The sequence below is a fragment of the Sminthopsis crassicaudata genome, chromosome 1, assembly GCF_048593235.1.
Source record: "Sminthopsis crassicaudata isolate SCR6 chromosome 1, ASM4859323v1, whole genome shotgun sequence".
NCBI lineage: Eukaryota > Metazoa > Chordata > Mammalia > Dasyuromorphia > Dasyuridae > Sminthopsis > Sminthopsis crassicaudata.
The window spans coordinates 349,266,365-349,287,901 of NC_133617.1; the positions used below are offsets into that span (position 1 = coordinate 349,266,365).

Sequence of the window (21,537 nt, forward strand, 5' to 3'; positions counted from 1 at the left end):
AGGAATACTAGGATGGGAGAAGAAAGAAAAAATTGGTTCTTGCTCTCAAGGATTTACAATTGATTATCAAATCCTTGATGTGATATTTAAAGTCCTCTACAATCTGGCTCCACCCTTCCTTCCAGTCCAGCCTTTTCTTTTGTCTTTTATTTTATTTTTTCTCCCCAAGACCCTTCTACTCCCAATCCACTTATTTACTCAAGAGTGGAAAAAATGTTAAACAATAAAGCACTTTATTGTTTGTAATGTAATGTAAGATAATACTATTGTTATTACTACTGTTTTCTGCTTTTGATCACTACCACCCATTTGCTTGAAATGCTTCCCTCTTTTCCCCATTCCTTTCCACTAGTCCAAGTTTCCAAGAGATGCTTATTGCTAAACAGTTGACTTAAGTCCTGATTTTCTAGTTTGTTTATCTCACCCTGCCACAGATTTCGCTCTTCTCAGAATTCTTGAAGCAATTTTTTGTATAAATAGTTTGTTAGCTAGTCATTGCAGCAACTTTGTGTCATCTTTCTTGCCATCTTGAACAGTTCCACAGAATGTTTTATTTTTATTCAACTTTTCCCACATTTGTCTTTTGTCCTCATCAGATCACATCTGAAGTGTTTCTATATCTCTCAGTTAAACAATCACTTTTTAAGAGTAGAAATTACAGGAGAGTTTCAGATCTGCATTGGTGGAATGATTTTCCACATTGGGAGTGCCCTACACTAATGAAATCATAGGTTTGGACAGCCCCCCCAAACCCTATTAATCTTCCCAAACGTGACATGTCTTCATCGTTTTAGAGAGAGAAAAACTGATGCTGGCCAGGTTGTAGCCGTTAGAAAAGTCCATTCCATGGCCATCCTAGAAAGATTTCTTGTAAGTCCTACATGTTCCCTCCTTCTCTTCACTCTCCTCTTCATGACTTCTTTCCTTTGTAAGGCTTCCTCTTTTTTTATTTCTTTCCATATAAGCAGAAATATTAGCAAAGATTCCTTCCTCCTTTCCCCTAAGATTCCGAGGCATAAGAGTGCTAATTCAGAGCATTGAATGTTAAATTGAATGTTAAAAGTTATTGAGGAAATTATTCTTTATCAAGCCAATGCCCAATGCCTGATGGGAATGGGGACACATTCCTTTTGAAAAGGTGCAATTCTTTTGAAAGACTCATCCCACTAGTAATGGACATTATAATTGTAATCTCTCTCTTCCAATTTCTATCAAATATTGTATAAGGAGAAAGCAGAGTTCGGAAGAGAAAGGGGCTAAAATCTCTGGGGAATTAATTCTATTTTGGGCTGAGAGGGCATGGCTATCTGGCCAGCACTGTTTAGGAAAGAAACTATAGGGATTTTAACAATCACAGCTGGGCAGCTGTTTAGCAGGGAGTATCAATTTAAGTAGGTAAGAGAGGATTAAAACCTTTTTTTCTCTGAAGTCATAGAAGGGGTAGGGTGGGTGAACTAGATTAAATGGATTAGTATTTAAGGGATTTAATTTTTGTATGTAGGGACTATTAATTATTCATTTATTTGGATTTATTGATACATTTGTCTGGACCCCAAAAATCTCAGCAAACACCATGCCTGACCCCTGCAAGTAGATTCTTCTAAACAGATTAATGGAAATATATCCTTTTGCTTTACTTTTTTTCATTTGACCAGTTTTCTAGAAAATCACTATTGATTTTATTTTTGACACTCTTGAAATGTTTATTGAATCATTGCTTACATTAGTTTGGGTTTTTGTTTGTTTTTTTTTTTTTTTTGGATCTCCCCTTTTCAATTCTGTGTCACTTTATGTCTTCATATATTTCTCCAAATATTTGATTTCTTTCTTTTTTTTTAAAAATTGAGAATTAAAATTATTGATACATTTTGCTTCTACACAACAGGTGGAGGAATGTGTTATTTAATTTTGCCTATTTGGCACAAACAATGATCATTATAAATTGACCAGATTTTAGTTATAGCTCTATGTTGATTTTGTTTACATTCAATTATAGGTTTGTAGTTGGAGGTGTCTTAGAGATTGTCTAAACCCTCTCATTTTATAGATGAGAAAACATACGCAGAAAAGTTAACTGATTATCTCTGGGACATCAATATAGTTAGTAGCATACAAAATGTGACTTCAAATCCTCTGACTCCAAAGTCACCTCTCTTTTCAGACTATCACACTAGTGAAAATTAATGTCTATCTTGTGCTTTTGGGTCTGCTTTCTTCTCTATTAACTAATATAAATTTTTTTAAGTTTTTCTGAATTCTTAATTTTAGTTATTTCTCACAAAACAGTAATATTTAATTTCATTCATACATAATTATGTTTAGCTCTTTCTCAAATGGGAGACAGTTTATTTCCAACTTTTTGCTTTTATTATACATAATTTATATATATACATTTACTTGTTGTTAAAAGGTCAGAACATGAAAAAAATAGCCACTCTTTTTTGAACAATTCCAAATTGTTTTCCAGACCCTTTGAACGAATTCATAATTCCACATTATTTATTTAAACTATGTTCCATAAAAATATCTTTTTCATTCTTATTGATTCTACTTTAAATCATCTTTAGAATGTATTCTCTTTTCTCCACTCAAACAATCTTTCCACTAGGCTTGGATCATGTCACATCTTACCTGGACTAATGTAAAACCTACTTCATTGGTCACCTGCTTCCATGCTCTCCAATCCATCTTTAACACAGCTGCCACATTGACATGAAGAGAACAGAGAGCTTATCATTCCAAATCTATTCCAAAGCTTTGTCAGCTCTTTGTTATCACTAAGAAAAAAATAAAGAATTGAATCCTCATACTAATATTTAGTACTTTTCACAGTCTCCAAGATGGTAATATTATTATAGCATATAATGTAATATGCAATCTTGTTGTCTCTACTTTATATTTAAGGAAATTGAAGATTCAATAAATGAAGGAAAAAGTGAAGGGTAAAGAAGTCCTTTATGAGAGAACTGGACTTCTTGTGACTGTAACATAAAATAAATAAGTTCCTAATAAATACTCATAAATAACTCCCTACATATGCCAGCATCTCTGAAAAAGACATAATTTTCCTTTTTGTATAATTCATCTGTGGCATAGTGAGTTTATAGTTATAAATGAGAACTTACTTTATATTTTCCTTTTTGTCCTTTTTGTAGCCCTATATAATAGATTAATCAGGTACTTGTTACTTCTGTTTAGCATTCCCTCATTTTGCTCAATTAATAATAAAGACCTAATCTCTTGTTCTCATTGAAACTTATCCAAATAAAACAAATAATAAGAATTTACAATCTAGGTAGCTCTTTACAACTTTAAAAGAACTTTTCTCTTGGCAGATCATGAATGTATTATTATCTCAGTTTTGAGAAACAAAGATTCAGGAAGATGAAAGTAAATTGCCCAGAGTGATACCACCAGCAAATTATGGGGGGGTAGAGCTTGATTGATTCCCCCCCCCATCTCCCGAAGCCATAATCTTCAAGGTGGTATTGTATCAAACATGAGGTTGGAGATGATAATGTATTTACAATACTTTGAAACCTTAGAGCACTATATTACGGTCATTTAATATTATAAATATTAATGAAGACCACCTACACAACTGCTTCCTTTTACAGATGAAGAAACTGAGTCATAGAAAAGATGAGTGAAAGCTACATGTGTTAGGGAGGTAATGACATAGCTGGAATCCATATCTCCTTATTCCCATCAGAGTTTTTTTTTTTTTTTTTTTTTTTTTTTCTTTTAGATCTGGAGTTTGACTGAATAACATTGGAAATTCTTCTGGTTGTGCTTTGGCAACTTTTATGCTGGACAATGGTAGCTGTCCACTATAGCCAGCTCCTCCTTAGCTCAAAAGATAATTTAGATCCAGCATTTCTTGGGAAAAACAACTCTTGTAACTGTGAAACTCTCACAACTATTTCCATCTACAGCCATGAATAGGTATAATTACTAATGGCTGAACTTTCTTTATCTATGGATCTGTGGCTTGTAGCCAGGATTTTTAAGGAATTTAGAAACCTTGATATGCTAGTGTACATAAGTTTTTACCAATAACATAGCCTGGGGTTTTCCAGTACCTAGTTTTTCCATTATAACGATGGAAAATTGCTAATCTAGATGAAAATTTGCATAATGATAGGAGAAGAAAAAAGTTTCATCTTTTTCAGTAGTGGTGTGGAAGTAGAAGTTTGGTATTTTGTTTTATTATGTGCAGTGTTAGCAGAGTATGAATTCGTCACATGACAAATAAAGACTTTATAGGGTATTTGTAAATAAAGTAGTTTATAACCATTAAAAGAAATTTATTGAAAAGTTGACAGTCAACAGTGGCAGGGAGAGATAAGTCCTATCTGTTACATTCATCTCTTTCTTACCTTTGTGACCTTGGGTAAGTCAGTTTATCCCAATAGGCATGGGTATTTTTCCTCTGTATACAATATATTACCTTCTAAAGTAGAAATGAAGCAATTAAAGTGTCCAATACAGTGGCCAGTCACACAAATTTAATTTACTTATCTACCACAGGAAGAAGGAGCAGGCCTCAAGCAGGGAGTTTGCCCAGGAAAGCTGGGTTTTGCTTTTGGTATGATCTTATATTTGAAATACAATCCAACAGAGTACATTTAGGAGATTACAAAGTTCCATTCGTGGACTTTAGTGAATTCCTGTCTTGATCTCATCTTTTTATTGGGGCAGTCCAGCATGAGAAGAATAGTAACCTGAGAATATGAAAATTCTGTTCAGGTTTTTGCTCTTTGGAAACCTTATGAATTACTGTCTTTTTTGTTTAATCGATTTCTGTAAACTTCAGAAGAGTCTTTAATACAGAGTTACGTAGACATAGCATTTATGATTAATAATAGTATTTGTGATCATTTCTATAAAAAGTTGGGGACCAGGTCTTTAGTTTGTAATGTAGCTTACTATTATGATATTGTTTCTAAAGGAAAATTAGATTTTATTCACATCATTTATAAAATTTGCTATGCTAATTATAAGTATCTTCTCTAAACCTTAAAACAATTTTCTGAATGATATTTGAAGATGATAACAATAAATCTAATTTCTATAGTATTTTATAGTTTATAAAGCTCTACTCAGCATAACCTGCAAGTATTATTATCTATATATTACAGATAAGGAAATTGAGGCTCATTTTTTTCTCTGAGCTTCAGTTTCCTTTTCTATCTAAGTGAGAAAATAAAATGCTTTATTTCTTTCACAGTGCTGTGGGAGAAGTATTTAAAGTACTATAGAAATATGAGTAATTGCTATTATTACTCTGATGATCATAGTTCTGCATAGATTGTGGCTGGCTGGGTGTGCCTCAGTTTCTTGGCACACCCTCAGGCATGATTTACCTTTGGCTTTTACCCTCCTCCTCAGGGAGAAACAAATTTATGGGTGATTAAATATGGCATTTGTGTTCATTTCTATAAAAAGGGGATGGGCAGATGACAATTCTTGCCCAAGGGTGTGCTGGGACATCTGGCCCCATGCTCAGTGCATGCTCCTGACAGAGATGTTTCTTTTGAACATGTGAGGCATAGAAAGGTTGCAATTTGTCCTTTGTTCTCTAAGAGAATCAGGACGTCAGGGAGGTGATGCCATGACATGTAAGTGAACTGGATGTAAGTGAGGGAGGGCTGTGCAAGGTCACCTGCCTCACTTTCCCCTCCAGGGCCATCTGGGTCCAGTGGCCAGATATAGAGACACAGAAAATGATACTCCATAAATGCTGATTGATTGGATGCCAGATGATCTTTTTTTTCCTTTTCTTTGGCTTTTGGTTACTAAAGAGCTTTCAAACATAAAATACCATCTCTTCTAGAGGTTCCAAGGCCCGAGTTAGGCAGGTCACTCCTGCTTGTTTCAGTTTCACCATATGTAAAATGAGCTGAGAAGGAAATGACAAACTACTCTAGAAAAACTCCAATAGAGTTGGTCCATGACGAGTTGGACATGACAGAAAATGACTAAATGACAAGAAATCACTTCAGTGTCTTTGTCAAAAAACCACAACCAACCACCACCACCAACAAAAAACCCAAACCCAAATGAGGTCATGAAGAGTTAGACTGAATTGAAATAGCTAAATATTTAAAATATTTGGAGTGGAAGTTCCCATCCAACAAAAAATAGTAACTGGTCCTTCTTACTTGCTGAAACTCCTCAGCAGAAAGCCTTGAGCTATCTAGAGTAGCAGAGGAAAAGAAATCTTTTTTTTTTTTTTTTTTTTTTTTAATATGTTATTTCATTTTATTTATTTATTTATTTTATTTATAATTTTTAAAAAGTATATATGCATATATGCATAAGTAATTTTTTAAAATAACATTATCCCTTGTATTCATTTTTCCAAATTATCCCCTCCCTCCCTCTACTCCCTCCCCTAGATGACAGGCAATCCCATACATTTTACATGTGTTACAATATAACCTAGATACAATATATGTGTGTAAATACCATTTTCTTGTTGCACATTAAGTATTAGATTCCGAAGGTGTAAGTAACCAGGGTAGATAGACAGTAGTGCTAACAGTTTACATTCACTTCCCAGTGTTCCTTCTCTGGGTGTAGTTGTTTCTGTCCATCATTGATCAACTGGAAGTGAGTTGGATCTTCTTTACGTTGAAGATATCCACTTCCATCAGAATACATCTTCATATAGCATTGAAGTGTACAGCGATCTTCTGGTTCTATTCATTTCACTCAGCATCAGTTGATGTAAATCTCTCCAAGCCTCTCTGTATTCCTCCTGCTGGTCATTTCTTACAGAGCAATAATACTCCATAACCTTCATATACCATAATTTACCCAACCATTCTCCAATTGATGGGAAAGGAAATCTAAGAGGAATACAAGGAATTTGATGGGAAAAGAAAGATTTAAAGACAAACATAGTCTGGGTCCAAGGGATGCCCTCTAGAAGCTCTGACGAGTAGGGTAAACAGTGAAAAATCCTCTTTAATCCTGTGTTTCTAAAAACAAGCATTGCAAAGTGCAGGTTTCTGATTATGATGAGAAAATCACATACTTACTTATACAAAGCCTTCATCTCTATTATCCAGCTGTAAGAAGCCCTTTTCACTGTCTCCTCTGCTTTTGCCTTAGTCCCATATCTTGATGAGCAAATCCTATAGAAACCTGGGCAACTGCTTTTAGACCCTTCTGCTGATCTCAAAAAGTTGCATTATAAGGAAGAAAATAAAATGAGGCAAAGATTGGGTACAGTGGAATCATACCAGAATTAGAAAGATTTATTTGCAGCATAAAAGCTTTAGCTGCTTCAAATTCCAAAGTGTTTGGTCCATTTAGATGGCTGGTGGGCAGAAAAAGCCTTATGTGCACTCTGGGGGAAAGTCAACAAAGGGTTTTGGGAGCTTAAGCAGAAAGGTCGAGTGATACTGGGCACAGTAGCCGATGGGGACATTGGGAGCTCCAGCTACTGCCAAGTATCCACACTGCCAAACCTACTCCCACTGCTCAGAGGATTCAGACGTAGGCAGCATTTGTGGGAGAGTCTTCCTATTTGAGTGAATTAGGTGGAAAAAAGTATAAGGTAGATCCATGCCTTTATAGCATTTACGCCTCTCCTGAAGAAAAGTGAGCAAAGAGCATTAAATAAACAGGGCTTGGCCCTCTTCAGGAGATGAAATTTGAAAAGAGCTAAGATAATGTAGAAAAAAAGAAGCGTTTGGAGAGAGTGGAGTTGCTGAGAAAAACAGCTTTTTAATTTATTTTTTCAACAAGTTCCTATTACATAACTGCAGGCATGACAGATCATGGAATCATAGAGCTGGAAAAATCATCAGGGCTATCTATCCAGTCTAACATTCTCATTTTACAGAAAAGGAAACTGGGGCACAGAGAAGTTCAATAACTTGCCTAAGATCACATAAATGGTTTAAGTGTCTGAGGTGGGTTTAGAGTGCCTGCCCAACACCATCTAGTAGTCCTCAGGGCAAACTCTCTAAGGGAGGCCTCGGGAAAGAATTAAATCCTTTCTGTCCTCAAAGGACTCACATCACCAGACCTTCTGAGTATATCTCAGAAAACAATTTCTGTCCTCAGTCAGATTTTCCTTTGTGGATTTATCAATGGACTGGCCTATAACCATTTATTAAATGGCACTTTGTGCCAGGCATTGCAGTGGAAGCTGGGGTTACAAAAACAAAATGAAACAGTCTTTTCTCCTCAAGGAGTTTACATTTTATTAGGGGAAACAACATGTACACATACAAGTATATACAAATTATCAAATAATTGATAAATTGGTCTTGTATCTCTTATTTGGGTTTGCAAACAGCCTATCTTGGGAAACATCAAAACTTTAAAAGTGAATAACTTCTTTCCTGCAAAACAAAAACTTGAGTATTTATTACCGAGGTGTTAGATGTTGACAGAGCTGCTTTCAGAGTGATTGTGTGAGTTTGGAATAGATGGGTGGAGTAAGGGAACCTTGCAGGATTTGTAAAATGAGAGGAGTGGACTAGATAATCTATTCTAATAAAGTGATTATCCTTAGGCTTCTCTTTGCTGAATTTACTTTCTTGAATTCCCCCCCCCCATCCCCTTCACTAAGTACTGTGGACGGTTTATTGAATACCTCTAATATGTTATGTTTTTCCCCGAACCATAGTTCCAACTTTGCTTGAAATCTCAGTCAGTGAAGACTTTTAACTTTGTTTTTGTCTTTATACACCCAGCCTCTAATCAACTAGCATTAATTTTTGTTGCTGTTGTTTAGTCCTTTCAGACACTTTGTGATCCCATTTGAGGTTTTCTCGGCAAAGATAGTGGTTTGCCATTTCCTCCTCCAGCATTTACTATATGCCAGGCACTGTGCTAAGCCCGGCAGATACAAAGATGGCCAAAAAATAATTCTTGTTCTCAAGGAGCTCCCTGTCAGATGGGGAAGACTGCACGTATACTCCCGAGTATAAACAAGATACCGACAAGATTTAAGATCTTGCGAAAGATGAGATTGTTACTGAGCATCGAAGCTAAGAATGCACGTGGGGAGCCCTTAAAAACTGCTTTTTGAATGAAAGAACATGTCCTAAGTGAAAAGACGGCATAAGTTTTTAAGGCAGCGGCGAGGTTTAGACAAGTCTTCGTTATACGGGGGCAGGATCAAGCCTGGCGGTACCATGCACCTGTTTGAAAGAGGACCTGCCTTTCCAAGCCTTTCCTTTTCCCCTCGAACTTTTTTCTTCCTCTTCTAAGTTCCTCGGCGTTCTCGCAAGACAAACTTTCCTCTTCTTTACAAATAAAGTGGGAGGTGCCGGGCCGCCGGGGAAGGGTAGAAAAAAACTAGACAACAGCCACTTGCTGCTGGCAGGTGATGTCATGTGGGACTAGATTGGAGGGAGGGCGGGCTGGCGGGAAGGGAGGTGGCGGGGGCTGCCTGCCCCACTCCGCCCCCGCCCATTCCCCCCAAATAAGGAAATGGCCCTCACGTGAGAGCCCGTAGCTAAGGGAGCCTAACTCTTACTCGTGCCGGGGAGGAGGCTGCGAGAGCAAACTGCAGCAGCAGCAGCAGCAGCAGCAGCAGCAGCAGCAGCAGCAGCAGCGCACGGGCAGGACGCCACGGACTGAGTCCAGCGACATTCTCCCCCCGCCCCGCTTTTGCTGGCGCGCACCCCTGAAGCGCGAGAGCAGAAGAAAAAGAAAAAGAAGCATCGTCCGGGGCCACGATGCCCACGAACTTCACCGTGGTGCCCGTGGAGGCGCAGGGAGACGCCGCGGATGGCTCCGGGGATCCCGGGGTACAGGAGGAAGAGGTAGAAAGGCAGTTGTCGCCGCCGGAGCCGGAGGGTTCCCCGAAGGAGCAGCCCGCGCCTAGCCAGGAGCCGCGAGAATACAGCCCCCAGATCCTGGGTAAGTACGACAAGGAGGCGTTCGATCGTGAGACCCCCACGAGTTCCCATGCCTTCCCCCTCACGCCAGTCCTAGAGCCCAGCTCTGCCCAGCCCCTGGATCTCGGCAGCGAGGTGAACTGATTTCCAAGTTCCTGGCCCGGTTTGGGGCGGTGCGGAGGGAGGAGACTCGAGGAGACCGAGTGTGTACCTGAGCCTGGGACAAAGACGGAAGAGACGGAACTGGCGTGCCCCAGGGCTAGTGTGGGCGCCCGGGAGACTTGGCGGTCTTTGTCGCTGACCCGCTTCCTTTGGGTCATTTCGGTCTTTGTTTCTTGCTGCCGAGGAAGGGAGAAGGAGCACTGAAGGGAGGGTGGGGGTTGGGACGGGAGAGCTGTACCGTTGTACTTGGGGACTTGGAATATCAGGCCTGGGTTGAAAGCCCTTTGGGACACCGGAGCTGGGGCACAATGAGAAGTCGGGGAGGTCCGGGCAGGGGCCAAAGAAAGAAAAAACTGGCAGGATAGAAAGCCCCCTCTTATGCTATTTGGTTGGTGCTTTGGGGATGGGATTAAATTACCCCACAAGTGATAGGATGGATGGAGAGAGGGGTTTCTTGGGCAGTTAGTATGGGAAATGAAGTGGGAAGTCAGTTGCCTTTTTCTCAGCTCATTTTCCACATCATGCGACCTTGACTGAACTACTATCACTCGGAAAAAGGAAGGATGGAATTTCCTTGCAACAAACAGAAAGAGGATGCCTATCCTTGCGGCTTGTCCTACCTAGGAAGTATCTTGGCCTTGACTCCTAGCATTTGTGTTTTGTTTGCTTCTAATTCCTCCCCCCAATACCATCCATCCTCCCCTTGACACCAAGTTTTCACCTAACCTTTTTTTGCTACGAGGTCTTATCCAGATTGCAGCTTGGGACAGTATTAGCTCACCATTTATTACAGAATTTTCTACTTTAAATTGGAAGGGACCTTAGAGGCCATCAGATAGTCCAACCTCTTTAAAGTATGGAAAAATAATGACCAGGAAAGCAAAGAAATTTATCCAGTTGGAACTCCTGCAGCTTCCAAAAAGTTTTGTGTGTCATCCCTATGAGATTTGGGATCTGGTAGAAGACTTAGAGATAAGGGACCTTAAGGTCCTTGAAAGGACTGTATTGAAATCCAAACAGGTCAAATTATTTGTCTTCTGTCACACAATTTTAAGTGAGATATGGGATACAAAGCTGCCAAGTCTTCTGACTCCAAATGTAGTGTCTTGTATTATTGAACTTTTCCCCTTATGATGAAGGCACGGTTGCCTAATTTTCTCTCTAATCTCTCCATTCCCATGCCACATTTCTCTCCCCTTTCATTTCTTTCCTCTTATTAGGTCTAGACTGGATCTCTTTTCCTTTACCTGCTTCTTAAGTGACTCAACCAGGATGAAGCAGAACCTTCAAAGGATGTGTTTTTGTTTATAGGTTAAAAAGCATCAAAGTGCAGGAATAACTGAGATCTGTTACTAAGAATAGACAAACAGGATATGGGTATCTTGAATTTTGTGAGAAAATAATGGGGTCACTTGGTGTAAGTATGTTTTAATTATTAGAAGATATGTGTTATTTACATATATCATCAGTGTGCATATAGCCTGATAGAAGCCAAAAGTTGGAAGTTTCCATTTTCCTTTGTGTTTGTGTTTCTTGTAATACTTTGGCCACTCTACAAAACACTTAAATTTTACTTTTGTTATGATCAATGTAAGAATCTAGCTGGAATCTGTCTCTTCCCCTCCCCCCCTGAAGTTTTCAGTTTCAAGTGTTGGATTTGGTCAGAAGACCTAGATTCAAATCTAGTTGTAACCATGATGAAGTCATTTAACCTTTTGAATAAAGTAGATTGAGTGCTGGATGTAACACTGGTCAAATTAACTAACCTCTCCCTCAGTTTCTTCCACTATCAGTTGGGAATAAGTACAGCACCTACTACCCAATGTAATTGGTGAGGCAAAAATGAGATGACGCATGTAAAAGCTCCACAGAAAACTGTAAAGTACCTTTATTAACTATGAAAAAAGATTTGAACTGGAAAATCTAAGATCCCTTTTTGTTCAGTTAAAGATATCAGTATTCTATATAACAAGGTTTTCAGTCACATAGTTATGTCTTGAGGCCTTGCTGTTGTCATGCCAAGATTTTGACCTCTATTCTGTATTTTTCAATCCCCTTGATCTTTCTTAGCTTTGTTTATTGTTGGGGAACAGCTTTCAATGCTTTCTGGATAATTCCCAATTGTCTGGCAATATGTCTAGCACCAGAGCTCTAGTCTTTCATCACCAACTAACTTTTGGACATATCCACTGGTTTATCTTACCTGTACTTGAGCCTCTGGGTCACATGACCATTTTTTTCACCATATCAATTGAGTGTCTTGTCTTTTTTTGCCTCTACCATCTTTCATCCTTTGCATTTACTCTATTCACATTACTATATACTGTCTTCTCCCCCTTCCCCCAGGTTTTTATTAAAATTGCACAAAAATTTAATAAACTCAGTCTCCATTCTCCCTCTTAATCCATTCTTCCTTTCTAAGCAATATAAATTTTCTGTTGTAAAGATGTGGTTAGTTCTGATCTAAAAACCTTCAGGAGCTTCCTGCCACTAATAGGATAACATGCTAACTACAGTTTGCATTGAAGAATCTTCATAGACATACTTGCTGTTTGCCAATCTTTTTTGCCTTGTACATGGACTATCATTTGTTTGGAATGTACTCCTGTCCCCTTTCCACCTATTTTTCTTTAAAACTTACTTCGAAGAACATTTGTACAAAGCCTTCCCAGATTCCTCGCCTCCCATCTCCAGCGGAAAGTGATCTTTGTCATCACAAATTTTTTAATGTATACCTAAGGGCAAAGAAATCTAATCTCATTCTGCTGTACCTTGTATCAGATTTATCCCTTTCTTACCTATTACATTAAGCTCTTATCATGGCATGCTTTGGCACACATTAATTAGGCATTCTTAATAAACGTTCTTGTGATTTGAATTGCATTTTGCTATGATAAAAACGTTTTAATTTTCTGTTCTGGCTACTTAACAGCACTGGATAATGCCACTGAAGCCCAGTTGTTTAAACTTGTTCAGAGTCACATGTGTGGCTGTTAATAGGATTTGAACCTATATCTTTTTTTTTTTTTTTTTTAATTTAAGCTTTTTATTTACAAAACATACGCATGGGTAATTTTTCAACATTGACTCTTCCAAATCTTCTGTTCCAACTTTTCTCATTCTTTCCCTCCCTCCCTCCCTCCCCTAGATGGAAGGAACCTACATCTTCTGACTGGAGATTTAATGCTTTCTCTCCATTTCACCAGTTCATATATTACAACTCATCACTGGTATCTTTTCCATTTTCTATTCAGCCCTACACTTTTCCCTTATTTTTGTCCTCTTGTTCTCTTTTTTGGTCCATAGTCCTTATTAGGAACTTTTAGAGGATTGAATTTATTCCTGTGTGGTTTAACTATACAACATCAAGATTCCTTTGAGCCTTTAGTATATGATCCTGTGAACAGGTTTTCTTTTCCTTGGCCTAGTGTTTTTTAGGACATTTATTAGCTTAAACAATAACGCTCTGTACTGTTTTGAGCTGAGCAGTTATAGACCTTGCCCTTGGGAATCCCATGTTCTGGTAAAATATTTGACACCTTTGGCTTTATGCAGTCTTTTTTTAAATTGTATGCTGACCATGGAAAATTTCAGACTACTTTTTTTTATTATAAATAGTTTTCTTTGTTATTTATTGAAATGTTCTTTTTTTAGTGTGAACTCAATCCTTATTTGACCATGGAACAAACTGAAAACTTTTCTATGTCTCAATATCAGAATGAGTTGATATTAGAGAAAATATGATGTATCTTAAAGTGAGTGAGTAATAGTGTGGTATGAATTGATTGGATGTGCTGAAATGAACGTCTATGGAAATTTTTTTTTAATGTCTTGTTATTTTTTGGAATTTACATGAATTTACATGCTTCATAATTAAAGAGGAGCCTGGCTCCTATGTTGCCATTAATGGGATAGTTGGAAGCATTTGTTGGTTGGCTCTTTCTTTAAATGTGCTAGTGGTCTATGGTGATTCTTAAATGCCCGACTCGAGTTTGCATGTTATTCTGTCATACATATTAGTTATTGTGCACAATTAGTTTGTGCTGGTGGCCTTTGCATAAAACAAAGACAGCTCCAGGCTCATTTAGCTTGTTTATTGAATCCTCGGATGCCATTCGGGTGCATACTCTTCCAGCAGGCTCTCCATATCTTGGGCAAACTGAGTGTGTTAGGTACCCAGGACTTATAACTTATTAATCAAGATCAAAAGGATCATTAGGATCACAAAAGTTCTTACTTGGGAGCAGTGTGCCTGACAGACTTAACAAAATCATTGACTTGTCTTGGAAGAACATTAGAGTTCATTTGGCTCATTTCCAGTAGATTTTTTTGTGAACCAGTATAACCATTTCAAAGCAGTAAAGGTAGTTTTTTTTCCCCCTCCAATTATGTACTTTTCTGTAAATAAGTCAGTTCTTTCGTTTAATAACCTGAGGATTTTTGATAGAACAGATAGTTAATAATCATATCCAAAGCAAGCTTGATGGTGTAGCTTGGGCTGAAGGTTTTTTTTGTCTCCTCTCTAAAGCAAGCTCCCCACCTCCCCCCATTTGATAAGCCTTACAGCTAATCTTTCATTTTCTATAAAGACGTAAAGAACATTTATTGTCTAAAACTTTTATCAGTGCCATGCAACATCCAGAGTATTCCCAACTCAATACATTTCTTCTGTTTATTAGGTTCATCATCTTCGATAAGAAACATTTATGTAACAGTTACCATGTTAGGCACTCTGCCTTATAAATATTATCTCTTTTGATATTCACAGCCCCCATTGGAAGTGGGTACTATTATCCCCATTTTACAGATGAAGATACTGAAGCAAAAAAAAAAAAAAAAGTTAAAAGCTGGAGATATTTGAGGCTGGATTTGAACTTGGTTCTTCTAGACTCCAGGCTTGGCACTCTATCCAGCATACCACCTAACTGTGAGAGGGAGAGGAAAGAAGAGGGAAGAAGGAGATAGAGGGAGAGAAGGAGAGAGGGGGAGAAGGAATAGGGAAGCAAGGAGACAGGAGAGGGAATGGGGAAGGAAGAGAGAATAGGGAAGGAAGAGGGAATGGGGAAGGGAGAAGGGAAAAAGAGGGAACGATAGAAGAGGAGAGAAACAAGTGAGAGGGAGAGAGGGAAGGAGAAGGTTTAGGAGATTAAATTTTTTGTTTGTTAGAAGAAAATAACATTTTGCCCAGGAAAAATCTTGTATTTGGAATCAAAGGATCTGGGTTCATGTTCCAATCTTGCCTCTTATTTCTATGACTTTGGGCATATCACTTGGCTTCAAATGCATCACATAAATTGATTATTTAAAGAACAGAATTCTAAAATTCAGGGTAAGGATTGGTACTGACATAATGGGTGGGCTATTGAGTTTGGGGGAAGTATAACTTAGGTTTAGGAAGATATATGGAAACCAGGGTTTTCAATGTCTGATTAAGAAATTTCCATTTTATCCCCAAAGCAATAGGGAAGTTTTTGAAGGCTTTTTAAAATCCTGGATCAATATGGTTATTGTTAACCTTCGTAAGTTTATTTTGTCAGTTATGTGAGGAATGTATTTGAGAAAGGAGAGATTGGATTGATGGGGGGACCAGTTTGGAACTTTTCTCAAGTGAGAGGTGAAAGGGGTCTGAACTAGGATAGTAACTTAGTGAAGAGGAGAATTGATTGCAAAAGATGAAGTGTAAGTAGGGTGAAGGAAGAGTAAAGGAAGATAAGGGTCATGGGTTACTGGACCACAGGAGATTAGAAAGGGGAATTTTCTATGCCTTTGTACTCATGGTTAGCATGTATGTGTGCTTTTTTTTTTTTAATCTTTCTCTTGAATCTCTTAAAATTAAAAAAATTCCTAATTACATGTAAAAAATGTATAATTTTAATATTCTTTCCATCACTCAAGATAGCTTCTTAGTTTAAAATGATTTAACAAGACTGAGAAAAGGGCATTTGTGTGGCATGTCCTGGGAGCCAGAAATTTGGTGCCTCAGGAAGGTGTAGGAATATGGACTAACATTTCCCTGTAAAAATTTAAATTATTGGAATATTATGTCCCTTCCTTTACTGTCGGAAAACTTGGAGGATGAAATTTTCATAGTTTTTCAGCCCGAAGCTTTTCTTGTTCAATTACCCTGTGATAAAAGGAATAATGACCGAACATATTATTTTTTCTTATCCCAGCACCTCGAGTTTAGGAATGAGATGGATATAGGGACCTCTAAACCAGCCCCTTATTTCTCATGGAATGGGAAACTGAGACTCAAAAAAAAATCTCATGAACCAGTTCTAGGACCTGGAGTGCTGGAGTTAAATTTTTCTTTTTTAGATTCTTAGGTAGGTTTCTTTATTTTTCTATGACATGTTGCATTATGATCGACTAAGAAGTTATTGATAAAGCTTACATATATATATATATATATGTTTGAAAGTTTTCAAGGTGCTTTACTATATTATTTCATTTGTTTCTCACAGTGACCCTGGAAAGTAGCTTCTATTATTATCCTCTATTATTATTTTATTATTATACTTGAGGAAATATCCTGAAGGAGGTTCTATCTTTCTTAAGGTTACACAAGAACCAGATTTGAAATAGGAACAGTGACCCTGGAAAGTAGCTTCTATTATCCTCTATTATTATTTTATTATTATACTTGAGGAAATATCCTGAAGGAGGTTCTATCTTTCTTAAGGTTGCACAGGAACCAGATTTGAAATAGGAACCCAAGGCTTTCTGATTCTGAAGTGCCAATCTTTATTCTTTGCATCTCCCTGTCTCTCATAGAATATGAATTTGTACCTTTAGTGAAATTTTGAATTTTAATATTACTGGGAGTTGGGACTGGACCTATTCATTGGGAGAATAAGGGACTCCCAGGAGAAGAAACTCTTCCCAGTTGAGGTGGCATCTTTTCTTCAGTTTATAACCTTAGAAGGTTGCCTAGCATTCCAGACCCACAAAACTCTGGAGCACTGACCAAAGCAAACTAAAATGTAATTGCAAAGTATTTAACAATAAATAAAAATACAGCATAATTTAATATTATCTTGTAGTTTTGTAAGACAATCTGTAGCCTGCAGAAGTACTGAAAGTTAAGTCACATAGTTATGTTGTCATATTGAATCTTTATGACCTCTTTCACTATTTTTATTAGTTATGGAAATGTTATATTTCTGGAAAAAAAAGGTTTAATACTAAGATACTGGGTGACCAACTCTTTTCTCTAATAGGATCCAAGTTTATTGGTGTCATATGGAGCACACAGTATGCCCTTTGCTCTCAACAAATCTCATCTAAAATTTTAGTTTTTTAGAGTTTTTCAGACTTTTTAAAGACATTTTGAATGATGCCATCCATCTTTCTCGGTTAAGCCTATGCACACTTGCATGTGACTGATTGAAGGACTGACTCCTTTATCCCTGTGATCCATCACCTAGAAGGATTGAAGGTTAGAGAGAATTACAGGAATTGATTAAAAATTCAGAAGTTCAGTCAAACTTGCCTGTGACTCACTGTTGTGCATCTTAGAGAATTTTCCATGATGTGGTTCTGCTCTTTATGTTCTTCTGAAGAGAACCAGGCTAGTCTGTAAGCCAAGTTAGAATTATTTTGAATCTCCAGACTTATATAGACAAGTGGTTTAACCTAAACTGATAAAAGATAGTTCTTTTCTGTGCCTCCTCCCTTTCCTCTCACTCTTCCATCCCTTCTTGTCCACTTGGACATTTCCACAAGGATATTAGCTTATCTTTGTCTTCCCATTTTTTCTTTCACCCAATGTAATTTCAAAGTATTCCTTTTTGTATTTGAGCTTCTTTTTATAATCGCAAGATTTCCTTGTCTTTTTTATAAAAGAGTTTTTCCTGCAAACTGTAAACACTTGGAATGTGGTTTTGTTGCTATTTGGTTTCTACCAGTGATTTCACTGGTACAGGTTAACTCTTGGTGAAGAGACTTTTACAGATGAACAGTTATTTGAAATTTATATTAAAAGGTTGTTGCCAGGGTTATTGAAAAGTGAATTGCTCCGGGTCTCACAGCTGGAGTTTTGAACTTGAACCCAGTTTTATCACTCAAAGGCCAGCTGTATTCTGTCAGGATTCCTTTAAGAAGGTGTATTTGCCTATTTGACTAATGACCTTTAAAAAAAATCAGCTAGCTTTGTAAGATGATCCTGTGTCTAATCTCAGATGGCTGTGCTCATACTTGGAAACCTATGTTGCAGAGACAGGATGTACGTATGTATGTGTATGTGCGTTTTAACATTCAAATTTTAAAAAATTGCAAGCATTCTTTTCTCCCCCCCAAAAAACAAAACAAAACAAAACTAGGGGAAAAAGAAATACAGAATTCTTGTATTACATACATGTAGTCAAATAAAATATTCACATCAATCACAAAAAAAGAAACTTCATCATTTTGCCTATTCATTCATCATGTCAAGCCGTCCATAATTTCTCACCAATCTACTGTGATCATAATTGACCATTTAGCATGTCAGTTTTTAAAATCTTTATGTAATGGCATAAGTTGATTTGCTTCTGTTCACTCGTTATTGCTATATCCCAGTATTATTTCTTTGTTTCTGAAATTAATCCTTTTCCTCATTTCTTACTGTATGGTAATATATTCCATTGATAATGTAATGCCTCAGTTTCCCTGAATTGTAATCCCTAAAAAAGTTCAGACCCAGTTAGTTTAAGGCTTCTCATGGAGACTTGTTCTCTAATCACTAATTTTGCTCTCAGATCTCATACCTTACAGGGGCTGGAGAAACTGAGGCAAGACAGATTAGAGGTTTTTAATATTTTGATAGTGGAGAATTTGGATTAGCAAAGCCATACTAGCCATAGCTAGCCAACTGGATTGGACTCTTGTCTCAAAGCATACAGTAGCCAGCAAGTAATTCCAGAGACCAGCAATCAGGGAGACAAAGGCAAGGGGTGCAGAGCCCTGGGTGAGTGGAAATTGCAGGAAAGGACCATAAATTCTGATAAATTGGGAGTGGAGAAGGTGGTCAAGCAGGAAACAGGAAATCTGAAGCCCTAATTATCTCAGTCCTAATGGCCAGGAGTGGGACGGGTTGCCACCAGGGAAACTGAGGCAGAGCATTACAATATATACCATAATTAATCTGGCTATTCCAAATTGGTTTCCATTCACAGCCCCACCAGTGGCATGTGTGTGCACATGTGTATGCTTGCTTACTACAAAATGCTGTCACTTAAATTGGATATTGGCAGTAGGGTAGAATGCATGGAGAAGAATGTACCTTCTGAGTTACTTACTCCTCAAAATTTGGCTCCTGCATTATTTGTGATGGTTACTGAATTACAGTTACTTTCTTGGAACTGATGCAGTCTTATCTAAATTAGACCTTGTCCCTGCCTTCTAGAAGCTTCTCATCTGGTTGGACTTCAGGCCTTTGAATTCCTTGGAAGAGACTAATTGGGTTTATTTGCTGTAATACACAGTTTTGAGATTTTTTACTACATACAAGGTTCAGGTTAAGTATTTATTTTGCACTCTACTGAAAGTAGTAGAAAGTAGTAGAGGCTAACAAAAATGCTGGTGAGATTACCAGATAGAAAAGCAGTTCCGACTTGAATAAAAAAAAGAAAAGAAAAGAAAAGAAAAGAAAAGAAAAGAAATAAAACAACTCAAAACTCTTGTCTTCACTTAAACACTCTTGGCTTCTAAAGCTTGAGAGTGTGGCTGGTTAAATCCACATAATGGCCAAACTCTTAATTTCAAAATTTTGAGTTGGTGTTGTCCTGTGAATGCTCATCACAACTTCACCATCATTCTAATCTTTACTAAATGAGTTTTATAAAAAATGTTTTGGTTATTTGGTGAGAATTGCAACTAAGTTAAATGAATGAATAAATTAGTTTTTAATAACATGTTTTTCCAAAATAAGTTATTTTATGAAATTGTTTTTACAATTCTGAGTTCTGAGCACTTCTAATCACTTTATAGATGAGGATAATTAAATTCTGAGATGATGTTTATGATCACATGAGTAAGGGTCTGAGGTGGGATTTAAACCCTTGCCTCTTAATTTTTGAGTCCTTCCTTCAAAAGCCAATTTTCTTAACACTGGCAAGCAGATGTTCAATTAGGTTTGATTGATGTTCAATTAGGTTAGAGTTGATTGATGACCTTGGTGTTGGTATTCAGTCATTCTCCTTCAATTCTCCTTCACCTCATATGTCCATTTAGTTGTCAAATCTTGCTTTTGCTGCTCTCTAATATCTCTTCACCTCTGACCTCTTCTATCTACCAGTACAGCTTTACCACTTTAATTCAGCCATTCATTTACAGTAGGTTATTTTGGTGACCTTTACAGTAGTAAAGAGTAGCCTCTTAATTGGTCTTTCTGCTTCAAGTATCTCATATACCATCCATGATTCTGTTACATATAGATGACATTAATCCATTTATAATGTCCTGGGTTTCAATCATATTAAATCTCTAGTAATAATGTTTCTGTAATTTTCTTAGAAATTTTAGCTTTCTCATTTCTTTTGATTTTGTTTTGCAAAAACCTTTGTTTTTTCATGTGTCATTTCTGCATATATTCCCTACCTACCAAATGAATCCTTCCTAATAATAAAGAAAAACTTTTAAGGAAAACAATTGGTGTTGCCAAAAAAACATGCAATAAGTATATTTGTATGGCATCTTTCCCCCCCCTGATTCTGTTTCTTTTATCAGTTCATACAAATCCTCTCTGAATTTCTCATGGTTCAGTAATGTTCCATTACATTCATATGCTTCATTTTGTTTAGCCATTAGGAGAAAAACATTTTTTTTTTTTTTGTGGGGGTACCTACCAAAAAACTGTTAAAAATATATGGGTCCTTTCTTTAAGCTTTCTTAGGGTTTGGATAGCATGTGTCTTAACTCCATTCTAGATTGTTTGCCAGAATGTTTGTCTAAATGCACAGCTCTAGCAATAGGAAATTGGTGGGCCTGTCTTGCCACAACTCTAATATTATTTTCTTTGTTTTATTCTAGGCCAATTTAGTTGTGATCTCAGAATTACTTCAATATGCGTTTCTTTCATCGATTTTAAAGAACATTTTCATGTTTGCTTTTTTCTTTTTGAGTGTTTTAGTTATTTTATATTATTTTTTAAGTGACAAAATTTAGGCCTGAAAAAGATGGCAGCCATTTTCATTTTACAAAAATTAGATGTATTTTACTTAAAAGTCACAAGTAATAAGTTAGCTGAATGGATTTTGAACTCTGATAACGTGTCTCAGCTGTGAACTTTTCAGACTCCAAACTCCCTCTCAAATATGTCAAGGTAATTATGACAATGGCTCACAATTAATTGGGGATTGTTGGAATGCTTCTCCAACATCAAAACACTTATGAGTCACTGCTTTTATTTCTTATTCCAGTATTCTGGTTCATTGAGAAAACCAAAATTCTGAAATGAAGTCCAGTCAAAGAGTAATTTTTAAAAGGATCTCCTATAGTCCAGGTACTCTGCTAAAACCTGAAATAACTT

General features: G+C 37.1%; 1 protein-coding gene across 2 annotated transcripts in view; it reads left to right on the forward strand.

Annotated features, from left to right (window-relative positions):
- Positions 1 to 21,537, forward strand: part of SLC12A7 (solute carrier family 12 member 7) — a 267,293-nt gene that overhangs the window by 140,883 nt on the left and 104,873 nt on the right. The window contains exon 1 of one of the 2 annotated variants that reach the window (XM_074279171.1): positions 9,499 to 9,888. The exons of the other annotated variant lie outside the window; for it this stretch is intronic. Within the exon in view, the coding sequence (XP_074135272.1) occupies positions 9,705 to 9,888 (184 nt within the window). The 5' untranslated portion in view covers positions 9,499 to 9,704. Of the gene's footprint in view, positions 1 to 9,498; positions 9,889 to 21,537 lie in introns of those variants that run through there. 2 annotated transcript variants of the gene reach the window in all.